A 23,570-nucleotide genomic window follows, 5' to 3' on the forward strand; every position below is an offset into this window, starting at 1 on the left:
TTCTTGGACCACTCTTGATATCACCTGTTTCAGGTTAGAGTCACTGGAAATTTGGTTTATATTTATTAGAGATCAATACCTATAAAAAACGTGAAAGGAAGCAGGATTGTGCTGAAGAAGATAAACAAAGAAGATGACTATGATGTCAGCCCAGCAAAGCCTTTGGCCAACCCAGCCGAAAAATCTGGAGCAGGTATAGCTTTTCAGAGCCTCCCCAGTTAGGTCAAAATGGCTGTGCCTTTACACTCGCACTTCCCTCAGTCACGGGTTTCGGGCTGTCCTGGGCGTGACCTCAGATGAAGCGGCTCACACAGCTGAGGCTGACCTTAACAGAACTGACAGCTGAAAGCTGTTTGCTGACCATACTCACACAGCTGAGCAGCATGCCTTTGCTTGAAGGAGGACTTGGATGACACGGCTTTAGGTCTACCATATTTTGGGGGTCACATTCCTCACACCCAGCTTTGCCTCAAATAGCAACACTGACAAAAATTCATTCCAGTTGCAAACCAATTGTAGAATAATATAGAACCACAGTATAAGTCTAGCAGCATAAATCTCATCCTAAGTGGAAAAGAAAGGGTCCTTTATTCACGCAGTTTTGAAAAAAAACTTTTCCTATGTCTTTATTATAACATGGATACCCACAAAGAATAGTCATGTGTATTTTCCTCTTTTGAATCTTCTAGAAAAAAAGGCTGGGCTTGGTGGATCACTTCTGTAATCCTAGCACTTTGGGAGGCTAAGGTGAGTAGATTGCCTGAGCTCAGGAGTTAGAGACGAGACAGGGCAACATGGCAAGACCCTGTCTCTTCTAAAAATACAAAAAAAAAAAAAAAAAAAAAAAGGTAGCCAGGCATGATTGTGTGCACCTGTAATCCCAGCTACTCAGGAGGCTGAGGCAAGGGAATTACTTGAACCTGGGAGGCAGAGGTTGCAGTGAGCCAAGATCACACTACTGCACTCCAGCCTGAGTGACAGAGTGAAACTCCGTCTCACACACAAGAAAATGTTTAATTAAAAAAAAAAAAAGGAATGATTTTTCCTTTCCAGTATCACTGGAAAAGCAGAGTCATCTAGTAAACCCTGTTACTAACATGCAATTAAACTGTACAAAATTAAACACATCTCACATGACTGTCATAGGTTCCCTCTGCAGAGCTGAATCATACCTACAAAAGCAAACTCCCCTAGGAGAATAATAGAAACTTGAAAAATGAGAGGAAGGCTCACGGGTTAGAGACCCAGCAGGAGAGGAGCTCGGAGGTTAACCATGGCCTGAATTCCAAACATGCTGAAATAATAAAATGTTTTCAGTCCACCAAATGTTTACTTAGCGTCTTCAGCATTGCCTCTGAGGCTCCAGTGGTCCTGAGGGAAGGCTGAGGACCACGGGACTAAATGACTCCCCCAAGGTCATGTTGCTCATTTCTGGCAAAATTGGGACCAAAACCCAGGCCTCCTGACACAGGATGGTGCTTGTTTCTCCCTTCAGGTTTCTCTTCAGCACTGAATGATATGTGTGGTATACTTCGGGCTATAAAACAAACTAAGATAACAGCCTTGCTTCTTTTCATGGTGCTAGTCCAGTTTCAAGATCACTGTAGCGGATGCCATCAGCGTGCACTGGCTCTGAGCATGCCTTCCTCCCACTCTGACCCTTCTCTCCCAGAGCCCACATTACCTGTGATCATAACGGAGCCCCGTGTGCCTGGGGATTATCCCTCTCCGCATCCCCTAAAGCAGCCCGGAGTCAATGACTGACAGGTATGGAATAGAAATATTTCAATTTCTGGGATGGGCACAGTGGCTCACCTCTGTAATCCCAGCACTTTGGGAGGTCGAGGCGAGCAGATCACCTGAGGTCAGTAGTTTGAGACCAGCCTGGCCAACATGGTGAAACCCTGTCTTTACAAAAAATGCAAAAATTAGTCAGGCCTGTTGGCTGGTGCCTGTAATCCCAGCTACTCGGGAGGCTGAGGTGGGAGAATCTCTTGAACCCAGGAGGTGGGCATTGCAGTGAGCTGAGATCTCGCCATTGCACTCTAGCCTGGGTGACAGAGGGAGAGACTCTGTCACACACACACAAAATGTCCTGTTCCTTTTTCTCTGAGGGGACAACTCTGAGATGAGACCTACCTCATCCCTGAGACAGCTCTGCTTGCTGTCACCCCATTCCTTTATTTGGCCTCTTCCCTTTGCTGATCCATTTTCTTACTCACCTAATGATTTTTCCTGAGAATGTTCTCTATTTAAACCACTTTCATATGCATTTTCTTTGTCTCAGAATCTGTTTCTAGGAATCCAAATGAAAGAAACCACCACCAACTCTGGAATTATTATTATTACAACCACATTTTCTTTTTACTTTAATTTTTTAAAATTGCAATATCATGGTTGTACAAATTTGTGGGGTACAGGTGATATTTTGATATAGGTATACAATGTGTCATGATAAAAGCAGGGTAACTGGGATATCCATCACCTCCAATGTGTATCATTTCTTTGTGCTGGGAACATTTCAAATCTTCTAGCTATTTTGAAATGTACAATAAATGATTGTTAACTATAATTTCCCTACTGTACTATCAAACACTAGAACTAATTCTATTTAACTGTATGTTTGTACCCCTTAACCAGCTTCTCTTCACCTTCCTCCTCCTTCCCTTCTCAGCCTCTTATAACTACAATTCTACTCTTTGTCTCCATGAGATCTACTTTTTTAGCTCCCACATGTGAGTGAGAACATGCAATATTAGTCTTTCTGTGCCTGGCTTATTGCATTTAACATAATGGCCTCCAGTTTTATCTATGTTGCTGCAAATGGCAGGATTTCATTTTTAAATGACTGAATACTATTCCATGGCTTACATATACCATATTTTCTTTCTTCATTCATGCATCACTGGGCACTTAGGTTGATCCCATATCTTGGCTATTGTGCCTACTGCTGCAGTAAACCTGGGAGTGCAGAGATCTCTTTGACAAACTGATTTCCTTTCCTGCAGATATATACCCAGTAGTGGGATTGCTGGATCATATGGTGATTCTATTTTTAATTTTCTGAGGAACCTCCATCCTGTTTTTCATAGTGGCTGTACTACTTCACATTCCCACCAACAGTGTATAAGCAATCCCCTTTCTAACAATTACCCCTTCTTGAGCACTTACTGTGGGGAGAGGGAGCTGTGGGGCTGGACCCTTATGATAAACTTCTATTTCCAGTTCACATTCAGGCAAATCTGGAGGATGAGTTAGTAAAGGAAGCTCTTAAAACGGTGAGGCTTTCCCCTATACTAATCTGCCCTTCTATCTACTCTCCCCAAGAGGAAAACAAGTCTCTTGTTTTTGTTATATTAGCCTGGTGTCTGACCCTTTAGTCCTTCACTGATTCTGTTACAGTGTCCCTTTACTGAGACTTCCTCCTGACCTGTCATCTTTATGTTCTCCCAGGGTGTAGATCTCCGTCACTATTCAAAGCAAGTTGAGCTGGAGCTACAGCAGATTGAACAGAAATCCATTCGGGATTGTATCCTCCAGTAGAGGGAAGGGGCGGTTCTATTGACCTGGGGATTTTGTGGTGTGTGGTACAGATAGCCCAGTTGGGGTCCACATCTCTGAGGTTTCTGTCCCTTCAGAGAGAAATTGGAGAGGTACTACAAATCTGAGGATCTCCGTCTTCACCATGAGGCCCCTTGACTTTTTGTGGGTCAGATATTCAAGAGAGTGAGAATATAGCATCTCTGCACAACCAGATCACAGCCTGTGATGCTGTCCTGGAGGTTAGTAATTATGACCTGTGACCCGTAATAGCTACTCTGAACCAGATCATGGACTCTAGTGCCATTTTTAGGTCATCAGCCTCAAGATGGGACAGGTTAGGATCATTTTCAAGATCACCTCAGGAGCCTTTTTTGTTATTACTGCCATATTTAATGTTATTTCCTGGCAATCTATGGGGTTTATCATCTGCCACCCTCATGGACTGATAAATACTGAGGACTTCACCAAGAGGCTTTGGTGGTCCACTTATCCCCTAACAACTCTATAGCACTCCAGCAACATCTTCTACCCTCCCTACAGCGAATGGAGCAGATGTTGGGAGCTTTTCAGAGTGACCTCAGCTCCATCAGCTCTGAGATTCGGACACTGCAGGAACAGTCAGGAGCCATGAACATTCGACTTCGAAATCGCCAGGCAGTTCGGGGGAAACTTGGGGAACTTGTTGATGGTCTGGTGGTGCCTTCTGCTCTGGTCACGTGAGTTATCAGTTTGAAGGGTCATAATGTCCATAGTAGGTGAATGGGCTGGGGTGATTTACACTCTTTACCACGTGGGTCTCCTAGCTCCAGGTTAACTGATTTTTAGAAATTAGTAGCCAGGTTAACAACCATTTCTTTCTTTCTTTCTTTTTTTTTTTTTTGAGGCGGAGTTTCGCTGTTGTTACCCAGACTGCTGGAGTGCAATGGCGCGATCTCGGCTCACCGCAACCTCCGCCTCCTGGGTTCAAGCAATTCTCCTGCCTCAACCTCCCGAGTAGCTGGGACTACAGGCGCGCACCACCATTCCCAGCTAATTTTTGTATTTTTAGTAGAGACGGGGTTTCACGTTGTTGACCAGGATGGTCTCGATCTCTTGACCTCGTGGTCCACCCTCCTCGGCCTCCCAAAGTGCTGGGATTATAGGTGTGAGCCACCGCACCTGGCCAACAACCATTTCTTTAGGCATGCTTTAGGCATCAAAGATTAAGATTAAGAATGATGCAGGGTCAGGTGTATAGTGGGGAAGTCCAGGAATAGGAAACTTTGTACATGTGTCCTGATACATGGTACAATGCAGGGTGGTAGCATGACAGATGCTGGATGTAAGGAATGTGGTCTAGGTCTGGTTTAGGGATGTCTGGGTCTCCCTTATAACTCATCCCACCCGTTCCTGCTACCCAGGGCAATTCTAGAGGCTCCAGTGACAGAACCCAGGTTCTTGGAGCAGCTGCAGGAGCTGGATGCCAAGGCAGCCGCAGTCAGAGAGCAGGAAGCTAGAGGCACGGCGGCCTGCGCAGATGTCAGAGGCGTGCTTGATCGGCTCCGGGTCAAGGTGGGAAGTAGGGATGAATACCCTGGAGGCTACTAGAAGCAGCCTTCCCAAGACCTTCAGTATGGATTTCCTTGGCAGAGCTCACTGTAGCCTGTCTCCAAGAACTTCACCCTGCCTTTTCTAGGCAGCCCCATTCTTACCTCCCTGGGTTTCCCTGAAAATCTTAAATACCAAAGAGGTATTCACCACCCTTCTGTCTGTGTTTACCATTTGTTGCTTCCCCCAATTCCTCTCATACAGTAAAAGGGTTGCAGCTTCATGCCCTGTTTGGTTCCCCACATCTAGGCAGTGACGAAGATCCGAGAGTTTATCCTCCAGAAGATTTATTCCTTCAGGAAACCAATGACCAACTATCAGATCCCCCAGACAGCCCTGCTGAAGTACAGGTCACCACCCCAAGGAAGTGCATGGGTTGGCCTTTGAGCTTTTGAGCAGCCTAGTGTGGACATCTGGTTTCTTGGGCAGACAGGTAGACTGACATGTTCTTGACCCTTCCAGGTTCTTCTATCAGTTTCTGCTGGGCAATGAACGAGCAACAGCAAAGGAGATCAGGGATGAATACGTGGAGACGCTGAGCAAGATCTACCTGTCTTACTACCGCTCTTACCTGGGGCGGCTCATGAAGGTGCAGGTAAGGCCAGGAAGGAGAGGCATTCCTGGGCACATGGACTGGGAGGAGGGGACATCTCTGGGCAAGGAATGTTTTACTGTGCTATGGGAAGAGTTGGTTATCAGTTCTCTTTTCTATTTTCTTAGTATGAGGAAGTTGCTGAGAAAGATGATCTGATGGGTGTGGAAGATACGGCAAAGAAAGATATCCTAGTACTGGGGAACCCTCATGCCAAGCCTTGAGAGTGGGAGGACTTTTGGCTCCAGCCACCAAGGCACTGCTCCTTACCTTTTCCTATGGGACTGAAACCTTTTAGAAAGTGATGAAAGCTGTAGCTTCTCTTCCTAGAAAGATGCACACATCATTTTGATACGTAGTTTTCCATATGATTGCAGGGGAGGGAGAGACCTCCTCAAGCCCATTCACAGATGTCAGGTGAAGTGGGGCCCCAGTACTGGGAAAGAAGGCTGGCTGGGGTCCCCACAGATAGTCTTTGGGCCCAGTTATGGTCTCATTGTTTTCCCTGACTCTGACCCGTCTTACGATTCTTCTCAAAGCCATCGCTCCGCAGCAGGAACACCATTTTCACCCTCGGAACCCGTGGCTCTGTCATCTCCCCGACTGAACTTGAGGCCCCCATCCTGGTGCCTCACACAGCCCAGCGTGGAGAGCAGAGGGTATGAGGAGGAACAAGCTTCAGTCATGAAGGAGACTCTGAGCATGAGGGGAGGGATAGCCAGACCTCAGGGCAAAGCTTCCCAACCTTCAGGCCCTGTCTCAATCCCCTTAGACTTGAGAGTGGGCTTCTCCAATCACTCCAGCCTGCTGTGATGTCAAAAGAGCTGGGAACCATTGACTTAAGGGCATGCAGAGGGGAGAGACTGGCTGAGGGGAATGATGATCAGAGGCAGGTGTTGAGGTGGATGCAGGAGTAGTGACAGCAAGAGGGTGTAGGCCCTTCTTTTACCCCTGTGTTCCCTCAGCTTTTCAGTGCCCATTCAGGATGCTCTTTGACAGCCTGGACCTAGACGGATGCAAAGGGTCTGCTCAGCTCTTATTACCCAGGTTTACTGATTTTCCAGCCATATCCGTGGGAAGTCAGTGTTGGGGTCCATCCCTTCTGTTTCTCTTTACTTCTCCTCTCCTAGTATCCATTTGAGGCGCTCTTCCGCAGCCAGCACTACGCCCTCCTAGACAATTCCTGCCGCGAGTATCTTTTCATCTGTGAATTTTTTGTTGTGTCTGGCCCAGCTGCACACGACCTGTTCCATGCTGTCATGGGCCGTACACTCAGCATGACCCTGGTAAGATTCCTATTTCAGGTACTGTTCAATACCTTTGTCCCCAGTGTTCATCAGCAGCATAGTGGGGTCATGACTGGTAGAACTGAAATCAGGATCACCTAATTCTAAAATGTCTAAGCCTTGGCTGGGCGTGGTAGCTCATGCCCATAATCCCCGCACTTTGGGAGTCCGAGGCAGTAGGATTGCCTGAGCTCAAGAGTTTGAGACCAGCCTGGGCAACAACGTCATCTCTACAAAAAATAAAAAATTATCTGGGTGTGTGTTAGTATGTGCCTCTGGTCCCAGCTACTTGAGATGCTGAGGTGGAAGGATTGCTTGACCCCAGGAGGTCAAGGCTACAGTAAGCTCTGCACTCCAGCCTGGGAGACAGAGTGAGACCTGTCTCAAAAAAACAAAAACAAAAGGTCTGAGCCTTGTTACTTAGATTTGTTACAGTGTTACTCCCCATGAAATCCTCAGAGCTTAGGGTCCCTGAGATTACCCCTAGTGCTGACCCACAATCAGACAATAACATGTGAGAATTGAGGGACCCCTAAATCTTGGTGCTCAAGCCCCTGACCCAATCTCAGTCCTGAACTCTGCTATGATAGACTTGTAATCATAGATCCTGGCGGGGCTAGGTGTAGTGCGTTATGCCTGTAATCCCAGCACTTTGAGAGACGAAGGCAGGAAGATTGCTTGAGGCCAGGAGTTCGAGACCAGCCTGGGCAACATGGTGAAAGCTTGTCTCTAAAAAAATTAAAAAAAATAAAACTTGGCCAAGGCGGGTGAATCACGAGGTCAAGAGATCGAGACCATCCTGGTCAACATGGTGAAACCCCGTCTCTACTAAAAATACAAAAAATTAGCTGGGCATGGTGGCGCGTGCCTGTAATCCCAGCTACTCAGGAGGCTGAGGCAGGAGAATTGCCTGAACCCAGGAGGCGGAGGTTGCGGTGAGCCGAGATCGCGCCATTGCACTCCAGCCTGGGTAACGAGAACGAAACTCCGTCTCAAAAAAATAAATAAATAAATAAAACTTAACCAGGCATGGTGGTGTGCACTCATGGTCCCAGCTACTCAGGAGGCTGAGGTGGGAACATCATTTGAGCCCAGGTGTTTGAGGCTGCAGTGAACTATGATTGTACCACTACAGTCCAGCCTAGGTGACAAAGCAAGAACCTGTCTCTTAAAAAATGCCAAAAACGCCAGGTGCAGTGGCTAACACCTGTAATCTCAGCACTTTAGGGGGCCGAGGCAGGCGGATCATCTGAGGTTAGGAGTTCAAGACCAGCCTGGCCAACATGGAGACATCCTCTCTCTCCTAAAAATACAAAAATTAGTCAGGCATGGTGGTGGGCACCTATAATTCCAGCTACTCAGGAGACTGAGGCCAGAGAATTGCTTGAACCTGGGAGGCAGGCGGAGGTTGCAGTGAGCTGAGTTTGCGCCATTGCATTCCAGCTTGGGCAACAAGAGCAAAACTCTGTCTCAAAAAAAAAAAAGCCAAATGGTGGGCAAGGCAGCAGGACCACCTGGGTGGCAGTGGACAGGAAAGCAGGGGGCATTTCCCTTTTAGGTCTCTTCCTTCTCTCTCGCCCAGTGTATCATCCCCAATGAAACACATGTGTTTGTTCACAGCCGCTAAGGACAACAAACTAACAAACATTCTCTTTTAAACCTCTGCTTGTTCCCCAATCACAGAAACACCTGGAGTCCTATCTCACTGACTGCTATGATGCCATTGCTGTGTTTCTCTGTATCCACATTGTACTCCGGTTCCGCAACATTGCAGCAAAGAGGGATGTTCCTGCCCTGGACAGGTCACTGAATTCTGGTCCTTGATGCCTAACAGGCCATGAACTCTCTTGATCTTACATGGCTCTGCCCTGACCTTAGACTCCTACTGACTTAGTATCATCAACCTTTATTCCTGTTCATTTGCTCTGGAGGCAGTACTGCTGCCTTTTGACTCACATTTCTCCAACCACCGCCCTCTACAACTGGCTGTTGACCATTGAACTGAATGATGCCCCACTCCCTCCCATCCCTCTCCCACATTCTTTGCCAGCTGACTTCTGATTCTGATTAAGTCCACAGGTACTGGGAACAGGTGCTTGCCTTGCTATGGCCACGGTTTGAGCTGATCCTGGAGATGAATGTCCAGAGCGTCCGAAGCACTGACCCTCAGCGCCTTGGGGGGTTGGATACTCGGCCCCACTATGTGAGGGAGGGCAAGGGTAACAAAGGGTTCTTGAAAGGCAGGGCTCTAAGTTTCATTGTGTGGGTTGGCCAAGGTCACAGCACGCTATGAGCAGGCATGCTGGGAGGGTGGTACAACTCATGGTGGGTGGTGCACTGTGGGTAGGAGGGACTGGAGGCACAGTTAAATCACATGGAGGTGGGCCGGCCAAAGGAGTTGGGAGGTTGTGTTGCTTGGGTCAGGAGGTGGGTGTGATTTTCCTTCCCACCCTCTCCTAGATCACACGCCGCTATGCAGAGTTCTCCTCTGCTCTTGTCAGCATCAACCAGACAATTCCCAATGAAAGGACCATGCAATTGCTGGGACAGTTACAGGTGAGGGTTGGACCGGAGAGACTTCCCAGCGCCAGGGCTGTTGCCAGTGGGTGGAGCCTGAGGAGGGGCCAGATGGGGGCCAGATGACTTTGCTTTCTGGTGTCACCTCTTCCTCTCCTCTCTGCCTTTTCAGGTGGAGGTGGAGAATTTTGTCCTCCGAGTGGCAGCTGAGTTCTCCTCAAGGAAGGAGCAGCTTGTGTTTCTGATCAACAACTATGACATGATGCTGGGTGTGCTGATGGTAATAGATGCTCCTCTTCCTTGTCTTCCTACCCACAAAGTTTGGTTTCTCCCACTGCTCTGTTAGCTCTGTGAGGGCAGAGATGATACCTGTCTTGTTCAGTGTTTTACTCTTGGAGTCTGGCACAGTGTCTGGTGTAGTACAGTAAGGGTGGAATGAAGGGGACATCCTGAAGTGAAGAACTGCTTTCTCCAAACTTGACCTTTCCCTTTGTCTTCCCTTAGGAGCGGGCCGCAGATGACAGCAAAGAGGTTGAGAGCTTCCAGCAGCTGCTCAATGCTCGGACACAGGTAGGGTGTGGGGAAAATGGAAGGGACAGTCTTGTGTGCTGTTTTCAGCTCTGTGTGTGTGTGTGTGTGTGTGTGTGTGTAGAGAGTGGCATAGTGGACCTCAGGTACATGGAATCACTGTAACTCTTGATTCACAACATCATACTGTCATTATTGGTCTATTTTATTTATCTTTGGATTTTTTTTTTTTTTTTTTTTTTTTGAGGCAGGGTCTCGCTCTGTCACCAAGGCTGAAGTGCAGTGGCATGAACATGGCTCACTGCAGCCTCAACCACCTGGGCTTGAGTGATCCTCCTACCTTAACCCCCCTGGATAGCTGGGACCACAGGCATGAGCCACCATGCCTGGCTAATGTTTTATTTTTAGAATGAATTTTATTTTTTTCTTTATCTATCTCCTCAAGCATTTATCTTTTGTGTTAAAACAATCCAGTTACACTCTAAGTTATTTTAAAATGTACAATTAAGTTATAATTGACTATAGTCACCCTGTTGTGCTATCAAATAGTATGTCTTATTTTTTTTTGAGACGGAGTCTAGCCCTGTTGCCCAGGCTGGAGGGCAATGCTACGATCTTGGCTCACTGCAACTTCTGCCTCCTGGGTTCAAGGGACTCTCCTGCCTCAGCCTCCCGAGTAGCTGAGATTACAGGTGTGCACCACCATGCCCCACTAATCTTTTGTATCTTTAGTAGAGATGGGGTTTTACCATGTTGGCCAGGCTGGTCTTGAACTCCTGACCTCATGATCCACTCTCCTCGGCCTCCCAAAGTGCTAGGATTGCAGGCATAAGCCACTATGCTCAGTCATTCTTTCTACTTTTGTTTGTACCCATTAACCATCCCCACCTCCTCCCTAGCCCTCTACTAGCCTTCCCAACCTCTGGTAGCCATCCTTCTACTCTCTTCGTACATGAGTTCAATTGTTTTGATTTTTAGATCCCACAAATAAGTGAGAACAGGTGATGTTTGTCTTTCTGTGCCTAGCATATTTCACTTACTATAATCTCTAATTCTATTCATGTTGTTGCAAATGACTGGATCTCATTCTTTTTTATGGCTAAATAGTACTCCATTGTGTATACGTCCCACATTTTCTTTACCCATTCATCTGTTGATGGACACTTAGGTTGCTTTCAAATCTTAGCTACTGTGAACAGTACTGCAACAAACATGTAGTGCAGATACCTCTTCAATGTACTGATTTCCTGTCTTTTGGGTATATACCCAGCGGTTGGATTGCTGGATAGTATGGTAGCTCTACCTTTAGTTTTTTGAGCAACCTCCAAACTGTTCTCCATAGCGTTTTACTAATTTACATTCCCACCAACAGTGTATAAGGTTTCCCTTTTCTTCACGTCCTCGCCAGCATTGTTATTGCCTGTCTTTTGGATAAAAGCATTCTGACTGGGGTGAGATGAGATCTGATTGTAGTTTTGATTTGCATTTCTCTGATGATAGTGATGGTGAGCCCCTTTTCATATATGCCTGTTTGCCATTTGGGGTCTTTTGAGAAATGCCTATTCAAATCTTCTGCCGGTTTTTAAATAGGATTATTAGACTTTGTCATGTAGAGTTGTTTGAGCTCCTTATATATTCTGGTTATTAATCCCTTGGCAGATGGGTAGTTTGCAAATATTAGTTGTCTCTTCACTTTGTAGTTTCTTTAGCTGTGCAGGAGCTTTTTAACGTCATGTGATCCCATTGGCCATTTTTGCTTTGGCTTCCTGTGCTTGTGAGGCTTGTGCTCAAGAAATTTTTGCCCAGACCAGTATCTTGGAGATTTTCCCCACTGTTTTCTTGTAGTAGTTTCATAATTTGAGGTCTTAGATTTAATCCTTTGATTTGGTTTTGTATAATAGGGTATAGTTTCATTTTTCTGCATAATGGATAGCCAGTTTTCCCAGCATCATTTATTGAAGCGACTATCTTTTCTTTCTTTCTTTTTTTGAGACAGAGTCTTGCTCTATCGCCCAGGCTGGAGTGCAGCACTGTGGTGTTGGCTCACTGCAACCTCCACCTCCTGAGTTCAAGCAGTTCTCCTGCCTCAGCCTCCTGAATACTGGGATTACAGGTGCCTGCCACCATGCCCAGCTAATTTTGTATATTTAGTAGAGATGAGGTTTCACCATGTTGGCCAGTGTGCTCTTGAACTCCTGACTTCAAGTGATCCTCCTGCCTTCAAGTGATCCTCCTGCCTTGGCCTCCCAAAGTGTTGGGATTACAGGTATGAGCCACCATGCCTGGCCAGGAGACTATCTTTTCCCCAGTGTATGTTATTGGCACTTTTATAAAAAATGAGTTTACTCTAGGTGTGTGCTGGCTAATTTTTAATTTTGTAGAGACAGTGTCTTGCCATGTTGCCCAGGCTGTCTTGAATTCCAGCCTTCAAGTGAAAAATCTTATGATTCTTTTTTTTTTTTTTTTTTTTGAGAGACAGAGTCTCGCTCTGTCTCCCACACTGGAGTGCAGCGACCATGATCTTGGCTCACTGCAACCTCTGCCTCCCAGGTTAAGCGGTCCTCTTGCCTCAGCCTCCTGAATAGCCAGGACTACAGGCGTGTGACACCATGCCCAGCTAATTTTTGTATTTTTAGTAGAAATGGGGTGTAGGGCTGTCAGCCCCACAGGGTCGTGGGGTGGCCCTTATGCTGTGCTGAGGTGCAAGATCCGAGAAGTAAAGAGACAGGACACTGAAGAACTGGAGAAGAGCAGCTGGACTCGGGGGGCCACACCACCTATGAGTGGAGACAAGCAAGGCCCTGAACGTCCAGAAGCATCTGTATTTATTAGGTACAAGCAGTGGGAAGGGTCCTAAGTGAGGTCATCATCTATAGGCTTAGTGATAGGGCATACATAATCACATAACAAGCGAGGGGGCCACCCCATTATGTCACCTGGGCAGAGAGGTGGGCCGTGCACAGTAGGGGGCTGTGCCGTGTGCAGTAGTTGAGGGTCGTGTACAGAAAAGGGGTCCACCCCCATTAGGTCACCGAAGCAAGGATGTAGGCTGTGTGCAGCAGGTGTCATGCGCAACACTTCTTATCTGGGGGTGGAGACTTCAAAGGATTTCTAATAGAAGGATACTGTAAGCCAATGCAGTGGGAGCTGACAGACTTGTGCTCTTCTCTAAGATATTTATGGGAGGATGATTTGAGCTAGCACAGAATCGAGGACTTGACATGGTGTGCAGCCGCTGTGGCTGGTCACACCAGGGGGGTTCTTCTCCCTCTGTTTTTTACAGGATCTCAGGCCTGAGGGCTACTTTCCACAGGAACTGGATGCAAGGTACTACAATTCCTTTTTCAGGAAGAGAGGCTCTTGCTCCAAGCCTGCCATACAGCGTATGCCCTTTCAGGCAGGGACGCCACCGCCTGGGTCTTTGGTTCTTGTCCTGGTCTGGTTATTTTCCCATGTACTGTTTCCGCTTTGTGACTGCTCTAGGCATTCCTCCTACTACAAACTATTATATGGTTATATAGAAGGATTCTATAAATCAGCACTAAATGTGTTGGTACAGCTCCGACTACAATACCTATATGATTATATAGAAAGAGTATATAGAACTAAGTATGCTAGATATAAGTATTAAGTATGATTATATAAGCTAGATATATGTAAGCAGTAAGTTATACTTCAGGCACTAATTTTGTAAACTAATATATGATTATATATAAAGGATTACATAAAGGAAATAGCTGAGTAATAACACTATAAATTAAGATATTCTTCAGGCACTAATTGTGCCTGGGGTTTGTACAGCTCTCCTTTCTCGTTGCCCGTGTTGGGGGTTACCCATAATGGGGTTTCACCATGTTGGCCAGGCTGATCTTAAACTCCTAACCTTAGGTGATCCACTCACCTCGGCATGAGCCACTGTTCCCGGCCCAGATTCTGTGTTTAATGACACTGAAAAACAGAATGAGTTTTTGTTTTGGTATATATATAGCTCTACTTTTAAAAGCAAGAACACGCACAAAAAAGGGGGGGATAAAGCAAGAGCACAAAAACTGCAACATTTAGATCAACAAGTGGCTGTGCATGAGGCACAGGGATGGTTTGAGGAGGATTTCATAGTTTGATGGTAACTTCTGCCAGTCTGCTACTTCTTGGATTGTGTGTTGTGTTCCTGGGTGTTTATGTCATTAAAAAACAAAACGGGCCAGGTGCGGTGGCTCGTGCCTGTAATCTCAGCACTTTGGGAGGCTGAGGCAGGCGGATCACCTGAGGTCAGGAGATCGAGATGATCCTGGCTAACATGGTGAAACCCTGTCTCTACTAAAATACAAAAAATTAGCCAGGCATGGTGGTAGACGCCTGTAGTCCCAGCTACTTGGGAGGCTGAGGCAGGAGAATCGCTTGAACCCAGGAGGTGGAGGTTGCAGCAGTGAGCTGAGGTTGTAGTGAGCTGAAATTGCGCAACTGTACTCCAGCCTGGACAACAGAGTGAGACTCTATCTCAAAAAAACAAACAAACAAACAAACAAACCACTGCACTGGGCTGTTTTATTTTTTTTAATGATATAAACACTGATGAGATGAGGCAAAAAAAAAAAAAAAAAAAAAAAGCCAGGCATGGTGGTGCGCACCTGTAGTCCTAGCTATTTGGGAGGCAAAGGCGAGAGGACCACTTGAAATCCAGGAGTTCGAGGTTATAGCGAGCTGTGATAATGCCATTGTAGTCCACCCTAGGCAACAGAGCAAGACCCTGTCTCAAACAGCACAACAAAACAAAAAACCCCAGAATCACAGGATTCTTTTCAGGCATAATTTTGCTAATATTGTCATGTTATTGCATATAGCTATAGCTCATTCTTTTTAATTGCCATATGTGACTTGTGTGATTAAACAGATTCTATAAATGAATTGTTTGCAGTTTCTTGCTTCTGTGAGCATTGTTTTATGAATAATCATGTCTTTTAGCACACGTAGATGTTGATTATCTTCATCAAAAGTTTCTTTTGGGTAAAAACCTAGCGCAGTAGTCTAGCTGCTTATAAGATATGCAGTGTTAGTCTTTATGAGACAGTGCTAAATTGTTTTCCTAAGTAGTTACTTCTTACTAGCAATATGTAAGAATTCCTACCTAGCCACATTTTCTCCATGTGGTATTATCAGACCTTTGCCATGTTTTTTTTTTCTTCTTTTTTTTTTTAGAGACCAGGGATGCTGCTAAAGATGCTTGGGATTAGAAATGTTTCAGATATTGATTTTTTTTCAGGTTTTGGATTACTTGCATTATTTTTACTGGTTAGCGCCTGTAGTCTGAAAATCTGAAATCCAAAATGCTCCAAAGAGCATTACCTTTGAGCATCATGTTGATACTCAAAACTTCCAGATTTTAGAGCATTTCGGATTTCAGATTATTGGATTAGGGATACTCAACCTGTATTTCAGTGGGTCTTTATTTGTAATTTCCTGATTAGTAATGACATTGAGCATCATTTCAAATGTTTAGTAACTGTACAATTTTTTTTTTCTGTTAAAATGTCTGTCGTAGCATTTGACCTTTTAAAAATTGGGTTGTGGCTGGGCATGGTGGCTCATGCCTGTAATCTCAACACTTTGGGAGGCTGAGGCGGACAGATCACTTGAGGCCAGGAATTTGAGACCAGCCTGGCCAGCATAGTGAAACCTTGTCTCTACTAGAAGTACAAAAATTAACCAGGCATGGTGCACATGCCTGTAGTCCCAGCTCCTCAGTGGGGCTGAACCTGGGAGGCGGAGTTTGCAGTGAGCCAAGATTGTGCCACTGCACTCCAGCCTCAGTTACAGAGCATGACTCTGTTACAAAAAATAAAGAAAAAATAAATCTCCTAGTATTTTTTGATTTATAAGTGTTTTTTGTATCATCTACATACTAACCTTGTTGATTATATAGGTTACAGATTATCTTTCAGTATGTATCTTTTTACTTTTTTTGAGAGAGAGACTGGGTTTCACCATATTGGTCTGGCTGGTCTTGAACTCATCCTGACCTCAGGTGATCCGCCTGCCTCAGCCTCCCAAAATGCTGGGATTATAGGTGTGAGCCACCGCGCCTGGCCCTACTTTTTTTTTGGTAAGATAAGGGTCTTGCTATGTTGCCCAGGCTGGTCTTAGATTCCTGGGCTCAAGAGATCCTTGTACTTCATTTTTGTTTTTTTTAATGTTGCTTTTTGATGAAAGAAATTTGTAATTTTAATATGATTGAATTTATCAGTCCTTTTTTTTTTTGTCTTTATTTGTTTGTTTTTAGTAATAGTCTTGTTCTGTCACCCAAGCTGGAATACAGTAGTATGATCATGGCTCACTGTAGCCTCAACCTCCTGGGCTCAAGCAACCCTTCTGCCTCAGCCTCCCAAGTAACTGGGACTACAGGTGTGTGCCACATGCCCAGCTAATTTTTATTTTTATCATTGTTGTTTTGTAGAGACAGAGTCTCACTATGTTGTCCAGGGTGGTCTCAAACTCCTAGCCTCAAGTGATCGTCCCGCATCAGCCTCCCAAAGTGCATGATCCACCATGCCTGGTTATTTTTGTCTTATTTAAGAATTTCCTTATTATTCCAAAGCCAGAAAAATATTGTGCTACATTTTCTTCTTAATATTGTAGAATTTTGACCAGGTGCAGTGGCTCACACCTGTAATCCCAGCACTTTGGGAGACTGAGGCAGGAGGATCACTTGAACTCAGGAGTTCGAGACCAGTCTAGGCAATATAGTGAGACCTTGTCTCTACAAAAAAATTTTAAAAAATTAGCCAGGCATAGTGGCACACAACTGCAGTCTCTGCTACTCAGGTAGCTGAGTTGGGAGGATTGCTTGAGCCTGGGCGGTTGAGGCTGCAGTGAGCCCTGTTTGTGCTACTGCACTCCAGCCTGGGCAACAGAGTGAGACCCTGTCTCAAAAAAAAAAAAAGAAAAAACAAATATATATACAATTTTTTTGTTACCTTTAAGTCTGAAATTTACTTGAAATTAATTTTTGTGTATGATGTGAGGTAGGAATCTATTTCTTTTTTTTATGTGGATAGTTGGCCCAGAACCATTTATAGAAAATCCTTTCTTTTTTTTTGAGACAGAGTCTTGCTCTGTCACCTAGGCTGGAGTGCAGGGCCATGATCTCAGCTCACTGCAACCTCTGCCTCCCGGGTTCAAGTGACTCTCCCACCTCAGCCTCCTGAATAGCTAGGATTATAGGCATGTACCAATATGCCCAGCTAATTTTTGTGTTTTTGGTAGAGATGGGGTTTCACCATGTTGGCCAGGCTGGTCTCCAAACGTTTTCACATTTTAAAAAGTCTTTAAGGATTATTAGAATTACATTGTCTATAGATTAATTTGGAAGAATGGATACTTTGTGATATTGACACTTCCTGTTGATAATCACTATTCTATCCTTTTTTTTGAGACAGGTTTTGCTCTGTCACCCAGGTTGGAATGCAGTGGCACAATCATAGCTCACTGCAGCCTTGAACTCCTGGGCTCAAGTGCTCCTCCTGTCTCAGCCTCCCGAGTAGCTATCACTAGAGGCACACAGCACCACACTTGGCTTTTTAAAAAAATTTTCTGTAGAGACTATAAAATTTAAAAATTTAATTTTTTGTAGTGTCTTACTATGCTGGGATTATAGATGTAAGCCACCCCACCTGGCCTCCCTCTCCAATTTTTAAGATAGTCTTTTAATGTCTTTTGATAACTTTTCTAAATCTTCAGCACAAGGACACTGTAGGTCTTTTGTCATATTTATTTTTAGGTGGGTATAGTATGTATGCTTAGTCCTACTAGGAATAAATAGATCTTTCCTAATTTTTTGTCTTTAATGTCTTATGTTTTTGATCTCTTACCCTACTGGCTAACATTCCCAGGATTATGTTTAGAGGTTGAATAGAAAGGTGATAGTGAGAACTCTTCGTATTCCTGATTTTGAAAGGCTGGCTGCCAGCGCAGTGGCTCATACCTGTAATCCTAGTACTTTGGGAGGCTGAGATGGGAGACTCTCTTGAGCCCAGGAGTTCAAGGAGATCAGCCTGGGCAACATAGTGAGACCCCATTTCTTAAAAAAAAAAAAATTAGCCAGGCGTAGTGGCATTCGCCTGTAGTCCTAGCTACTTAGGAAGTTGAGGCAGGATGATTGCAGGAGATCAAGGCACCCACAAAGATGCACTTAACCAGTGATCTCTGCTGAGAGCAGGTGGGATTTGTCACGGGATTTGCCAGGTATAGAGAGCCAGCTGCCATCGATGCTTTTGGTTCTTTTTGATCCAGCTGCTGCTTGATACTATGTAGGAAAGATTGTTAAAGCCCAGTGCACTATTTCCCTCTGGTCACTCCTCTGCTATCAAGGTGTTCTCTTTTGCATAATAGAAAGCTTGAAGTTCATTTAAGTCCAGACCAGTACTTCTATAGGAATATAATGCATGCCACAAATGTGAGCCACTTAAATAATTTCAGAATTTCTAGAAGCTACATTAAAAAGTAAGGAGAAACAGATGAAATAATTTTTTAAACCACTACATCTAAAACATTATTATTTCAACATGTAATCAATAAAAAATAGTAATGACGCCAGCACAGGGGGTCACACCTGTAATCCCAGCACAGGCCAAGGCTGGGAGGATCACTTAAGCCCAGGAGTTCAAGACCAGCTTGGACAACATGGTGAAACCCCATCTCTACAAAAAAAAAAAAAATTATTGGGGTCTGGTGGCATATGCCTGTTAGTCTCAGCTACTCAGAAGGCTAAGGTGGGATAATCATAGAGCCAGGAAAGTTGAGGCTGTAGTGAGCTGTTATCGTACCACTGCACTCCAGCCTGGGTGACAGAGCAAGACCCTGTCTCCAAAAAAAAAAAAGTAACGATATACTTAAAAATTTTTCCAATATTAAAGTCTTCAGAATCAGGTGTATATATCATGCTTACAACACATTTCAGTTCAGACTAGCCCTGTTTCAAGTGATCAACAGCTACATGTAATTTATGACTACTGTGTAGCATTGGTCATCAGTGTTAGCTCAACTTTTCTCTGGCAGTCCACTCCCTATGTCTCACACTGCTACATTGTTGTTTGTACATGTGTGCGTGAGATTGCATTTAGAGAACTGTAATAGGCTGAATGCAGTTATTTAATCTCTGTCCAAAATCACATCACAAAGATACCTTGGTTATAGAAAGATCCTTCTTGCAGCATGTCTCCCTAGTCTCATATTAGTTATCTGACATCCTCAGTGGATATAAGTGAAGATTTTGAGGGAAGAATAGAAAAAATACAATTATTATTTTTCTTTTATATATATGTATATGTGTGTGTGTGTTTGTATATATGTGTGTGGTTTTTTTTTTTTTTTTGAAGACAAGTTGCTGCTCTGTCACACAGGCTGGAGTGCAGTGGTGTGATTCTGGCTTACTGTAACTTCTGCCTCCTGGGTTCAAGCAATTCTTGTGCATCAGCCTCCTGAATAGCTGGGATTACAGGCATTTGCCACCACACCCAGCTAATTTTTATATTATTTATTTTTAAATGGAATAATAATTTCACTTTCTTCTTACAAGGTCTTATTGTCTGGGTTTTTTTGTTTTTGTGGGTTTTTGTTTTAATCTCCCTTTAACTTTTTATTATGGGAAATTTCAATATGCTAATAGAAGAGCATAGTGAACCCCCCAGGCACCATCAGTGATACTCAATGTGTAACAATTCATGGACAGTTTTGTTTCATGTATACCAACACCTATTGCTTATCCTCCTTCTGTGTCCCGCGGTTACTTTGAATTAAATCTTGTACATTATTATCACTTGATCTGTATCAGAATGTGTTTTTATTTTTTATTAAAAAAGTTATTTTTTGAAATTATTTTGCTGTGCTGCCCAGGCTAGAGTGCAGTGGCATGATATAGCTCACTGCAACCTTGAACTCCTGGGTTCAAGTGATCCTTCCACCTCAGCCTCCTGAGTAGCTGGGACCACAGTTGTGTGCCACCACACCTAGTAACAGAATGTGTTTTAAAAACTATAATACATTATCATACTTACAAAATTATCTTATTTAAAATAACTAATATTCAGATTTCCCCAGTTATTTCATAAATGATTTTTTTTTTTGAGATGGAGTTTCACTGTTGTTGCCCCCAGGCTGCAGTGCAATGGCCTGATCTTGGCTCACTGCAACCTCTACCTCCTGGGTTCAAGCTATTCTCCTGCTTCAGTCTCCTGAGTAGCTGGGATTATAGGCGCCTGCCACCATGCCTAGCTAATTTTTGTATTTTTAGTAGAGACAGGGTTTCATCATGTTGGCCAGGCTGGTCTTGAACTCCTGACTTCAGGTGATCTACCCATCTCGGCCTCCCAAAATGCTAGGATTACAGGCATGAGCCACTGCTTTCAGCCTTCATAAATGATTTTTATGGTTCAAATCAAGATTCATATAAGGTATATAATGTGTATATGTCTTTTTTTTATCTATAGATTTCCCTTCCATCTTGGCCCCCCTCCTCTGCAATTTATTTGTGGAAGAAACTGAGTTATTGGGTCATTTGTCATCTAGAACGATGTACAGTCTAGATTTTTGCTGACTTCATTCTGTGGTGTGCCTAACTGTTCCTCTGTCTGGTATATTTCTCATAAATGTGTAATTAGATGGAAAGGCTTGATCAGATTTAAATTAGATTTTTTTTTACAGGAATATTTGAGAGGTAGTGGTATGTATTTCCATTAGGAAGCACACAATGTCTTCTTGGCTCTCTTTGTGGTGTTAGTAGCCATCAATTTCAGTGCCTAGATCCATTAATTAGATTTCTATATCTCCTATCATCTCAAAATTTTCTGTCTCTTGTCTGTGCTATATTCTGAGTCCTTTCTTCAGTTATAAATTCTAGTTCATTGTATCATTCTTGTTAATCTGTTGACTTTATAAAACTGGCTTCTCATATCTAAAAAATTTCCTTTTTTTAAGTCTGTTCATTCCTAATAGCTCTTATTAATTGGTCAGTTTTATGTCTGCATCCTTAACTTTTTTTTTTTTTTTTTTTTGAGACAGAGTCTTGCTCTACTGCCCAGGCTGGAGCACAGTGGTGCAATCTCGGCTCACTGCAACCTCCGCCTTCCAGGTTCAAGCAATTCTCCCTGCCACAGCCTCCCAAGTAGCTGGGATTATAGGTGGCCTCTACCATGCCCGGCTCATTTTTGTATTTTTCAGTAGAGATGGGGTTTCACCATGTTGGCCAGGCTGGTCTTGAACTCCTGACCTCAGGTGATCTGCCAGCCTCAGCTTCCCAAAGTGCTGGGATTACAGGTGTGAGCCACGGCACCCGGCCTATCCTTAACTTTAGACATTGCATACAGAACGTACAACTGCTGCCTTTATTGGATAGTTCTAAGGTCAGCAGCTATTGCTTATTGTGTCTCCTAACTCTCTTGGTAGCTTCCCTTCTTCTGTGTCTGGTGATCTTTAAGTTCATTGCTTGATCATAACCAGGGGAATTGTATGGGCCAAAATTAGGATTGAGGATATTTTTCTCCAGAGGATTTGCCTTAACTTTTGCAGCAGCTGAAAGATGCCATTGACACGGATCTGCATTAGTCTGATGCCAGAATTGGGCAAATCTGCTGACACCAGGACACCTGTGTATATATATTTGTGTCTTTCCAGGAATTCATTGAAGAGTTGCTGTCTCCCCCTTTTGGGGGTCTGGTGGCATTTGTGAAGGAGGCTGAGGCTTTGATTGAGCGTGGACAGGCTGAGCGACTTCGAGGGGAAGAAGGTATGAGGAACATGTGGTAATGGTGGGATCAGTGATAAGGGAAATGGAAAAGAAAAAGGAAAGGATACAGATTACTTGGGGGGCGGTGTAGAGGATGAAAGACTGGATCGAGAGAATCCAGAAAAGAGGGGTTTGATGGTAAGGATGGCTGTACCTTGGGGAGAACGTAGTGCAGTTGAAGATCAGCCAGCCAGATCCCTCTCTGACACTCCCTTTCCTCCTGCTATCAGCCCGGGTAACTCAGCTGATCCGTGGCTTTGGTAGTTCCTGGAAATCATCGGTGGAATCTCTGAGTCAGGATGTAATGCGGAGTTTCACCAACTTCAGAAATGGAACCAGTATCATTCAGGTGACCTACAAGTCCCAGCCCCCACTCACATCCCCCATCATTTATTGTTGTCTTGCATCTTTTTGCTGGGCTTAGCATCATCTAAGTGACCCTTGGTCTTCAGCTACTAGCTGTGCCCAAAGTTCTGGTTGAGCCCTAACCTGATTTTTTTGTGTGTGTGCAGTGGCACAGTCTCAGCTCACTGCAACCTCTGCCTCCTGGGTTCAAGCCATTGTCCTGCCTCAGCCTCCTGAGTAGCTGGGATTACAGGCACCTGCCACCACACCCAGCTAATTTTTGTATTTTTAGTAGGGACAGGATTTCACTGTGTTGGCCAGGCTGGTCTCAAACTCCTGACCTCGTGATCCGCCCACCTCGGCCTCCGAAAGTGCTGAGATTACAAACGTGAGCCACTGTGCCCAGCCGCCTAAACTGATTCTTAATAATCACTGTCAGCACCACTTTACAATCTGATCCCTCAATGACTTTCTTTGACCAGGGAGCACTGACCCAGCTCATCCAGCTTTATCATCGCTTCCACCGGGTGCTGTCCCAGCCGCAGCTCCGAGCCCTTCCTGCCCGGGCAGAGCTCATCAACATTCACCACCTTATGGTGGAGCTCAAGAAGCATAAACCCAACTTCTGATGTGCTGAAACCGCCCTGAGATCTGCCAGTCATCTCCATGGACTTCTGCACCCCATTCCATACCCTTCTTCACCTGGGGTTCCCCTTCCAGTTTTACCCTTGCCTCCCAGGCCTTTTACATGGCTTACCTGCCTTCCCTCCCAGCACCTTGCTCAAGGTGGATAAGCTGGATCCCCTTGGCCTTCTGAATCTCCCAGTGTCTTCAGGTTTCCCAAGACCACATCCCTGTGGGCTTCCAAAATGGCCTTTATAATTTCCCCAGTCTGTCACCCTCCTCCCCTGCTCCCATACACCCAAGCTCTTTCTTCCCCTCTAAAAACCACTGCCTCAATCTCTGGTTCACTCAACTGTTGTCACCGTGTTCTGAGGCATGAAGCCTCAACTCTTGGAGTTGCTGGCAAGGGGTGACTGCCTCTAAGTCATTGTTTTATTCAAAGTGATTATCTGTAGCTTTTTGACCTAAGGTCTCGGCAATTTGAACACTAACCCCTCCCCTCCTGGCTCAAGAATTACTCCCAAGACAGTCTGCAGAAAATAAATATTTAATATGACATAACACTCTTCTCCCATTTCTTTTCTCCGTGCTCCTGAAGGCCTTCAGGTGTCCCCATCTCTCCTCTAGAGCCACCTTTCCTTTCTGACTACTTCTGGGCTTACTCCCTTCTGGTGAGTGTAACCTTTAACTTCTAGCTACTTCCAGGCCAGAGGAGGAAGGTGACCCCTGGTTAAAATGGCAGATGCTGCAAGGGCTGAGAACCAGGCCACAG

The 23,570-nt window shown here is 44.7% G+C and overlaps 2 protein-coding genes across 7 annotated transcripts in view; both read left to right on the forward strand.

Annotated features, from left to right (window-relative positions):
• LOC110567942 (integrator complex subunit 8-like) overlaps positions 1-193 on the forward strand; it is a 90,235-nt gene extending 90,042 nt beyond the window's left edge. Inside the window, 1 exon segment of the mRNA XM_064361180.1 lies at positions 70-193. The gene's annotated coding sequence lies outside the window, so the exon portion shown is untranslated.
• Positions 78-23,359, forward strand: LOC135268390 (vacuolar protein sorting-associated protein 52 homolog). 6 transcript variants are annotated; one of them, XM_064361182.1, is made up of 20 exons: positions 78-193; positions 690-747; positions 1,496-1,767; positions 3,454-3,529; positions 3,715-3,782; positions 4,084-4,259; positions 4,944-5,094; positions 5,380-5,480; positions 5,593-5,725; positions 5,851-5,908; positions 6,248-6,381; positions 6,853-7,008; positions 8,692-8,810; positions 9,088-9,211; positions 9,469-9,564; positions 9,698-9,805; positions 10,030-10,095; positions 21,718-21,829; positions 22,060-22,178; positions 22,657-23,359. In XM_064361182.1, the coding sequence occupies exons 6-20, from the start codon at positions 4,087-4,089 to the stop codon at positions 22,801-22,803; spliced, it is 1,797 nt and encodes a 598-aa protein (XP_064217252.1). In that variant the 5' UTR covers positions 78-193; positions 690-747; positions 1,496-1,767; positions 3,454-3,529; positions 3,715-3,782; positions 4,084-4,086; the 3' UTR covers positions 22,804-23,359. The 6 variants fall into 6 exon arrangements, with proteins under 6 accessions (XP_064217252.1, XP_064217253.1, XP_064217255.1 ...); XM_064361183.1 differs by lacking the exons at positions 78-193; positions 690-747 and having other exon boundaries at positions 815-1,767; XM_064361181.1 differs by lacking the exons at positions 78-193; positions 690-747; positions 1,496-1,767 and adding an exon at positions 1,808-3,278.
• Positions 23,360-23,570: the final 211 nt, after the last annotated feature.

The sequence above is a fragment of the Aotus nancymaae genome, unplaced genomic scaffold, assembly GCF_030222135.1.
Source record: "Aotus nancymaae isolate 86718 unplaced genomic scaffold, 86718_ANA_hifiasm-v0.15.2.pri h1tg000040l, whole genome shotgun sequence".
In the NCBI taxonomy this organism is placed as follows: Eukaryota; Metazoa; Chordata; class Mammalia; order Primates; family Aotidae; genus Aotus; species Aotus nancymaae.

What these genes read in the sequence shown, in the direction of transcription:
- LOC135268390 (XM_064361182.1), top strand. Translation starts at nt 4,087, where the DNA reads ATGGAGCAGATGTTGGGAGCTTTTCAGAGTGACCTCAGCTCCATCAGC. An exon ending in GGAAGATACGGCAAAGAAAG is followed by an intron (nt 5,909 to 6,247) that starts ATATCCTAGTAC and finishes GACCCGTCTTAC; the next exon opens with GATTCTTCTCAAAGCCATCG. An exon ending in AATTGCTGGGACAGTTACAG is followed by an intron (nt 9,565 to 9,697) that starts GTGAGGGTTGGA and finishes CTGCCTTTTCAG; the next exon opens with GTGGAGGTGGAGAATTTTGT.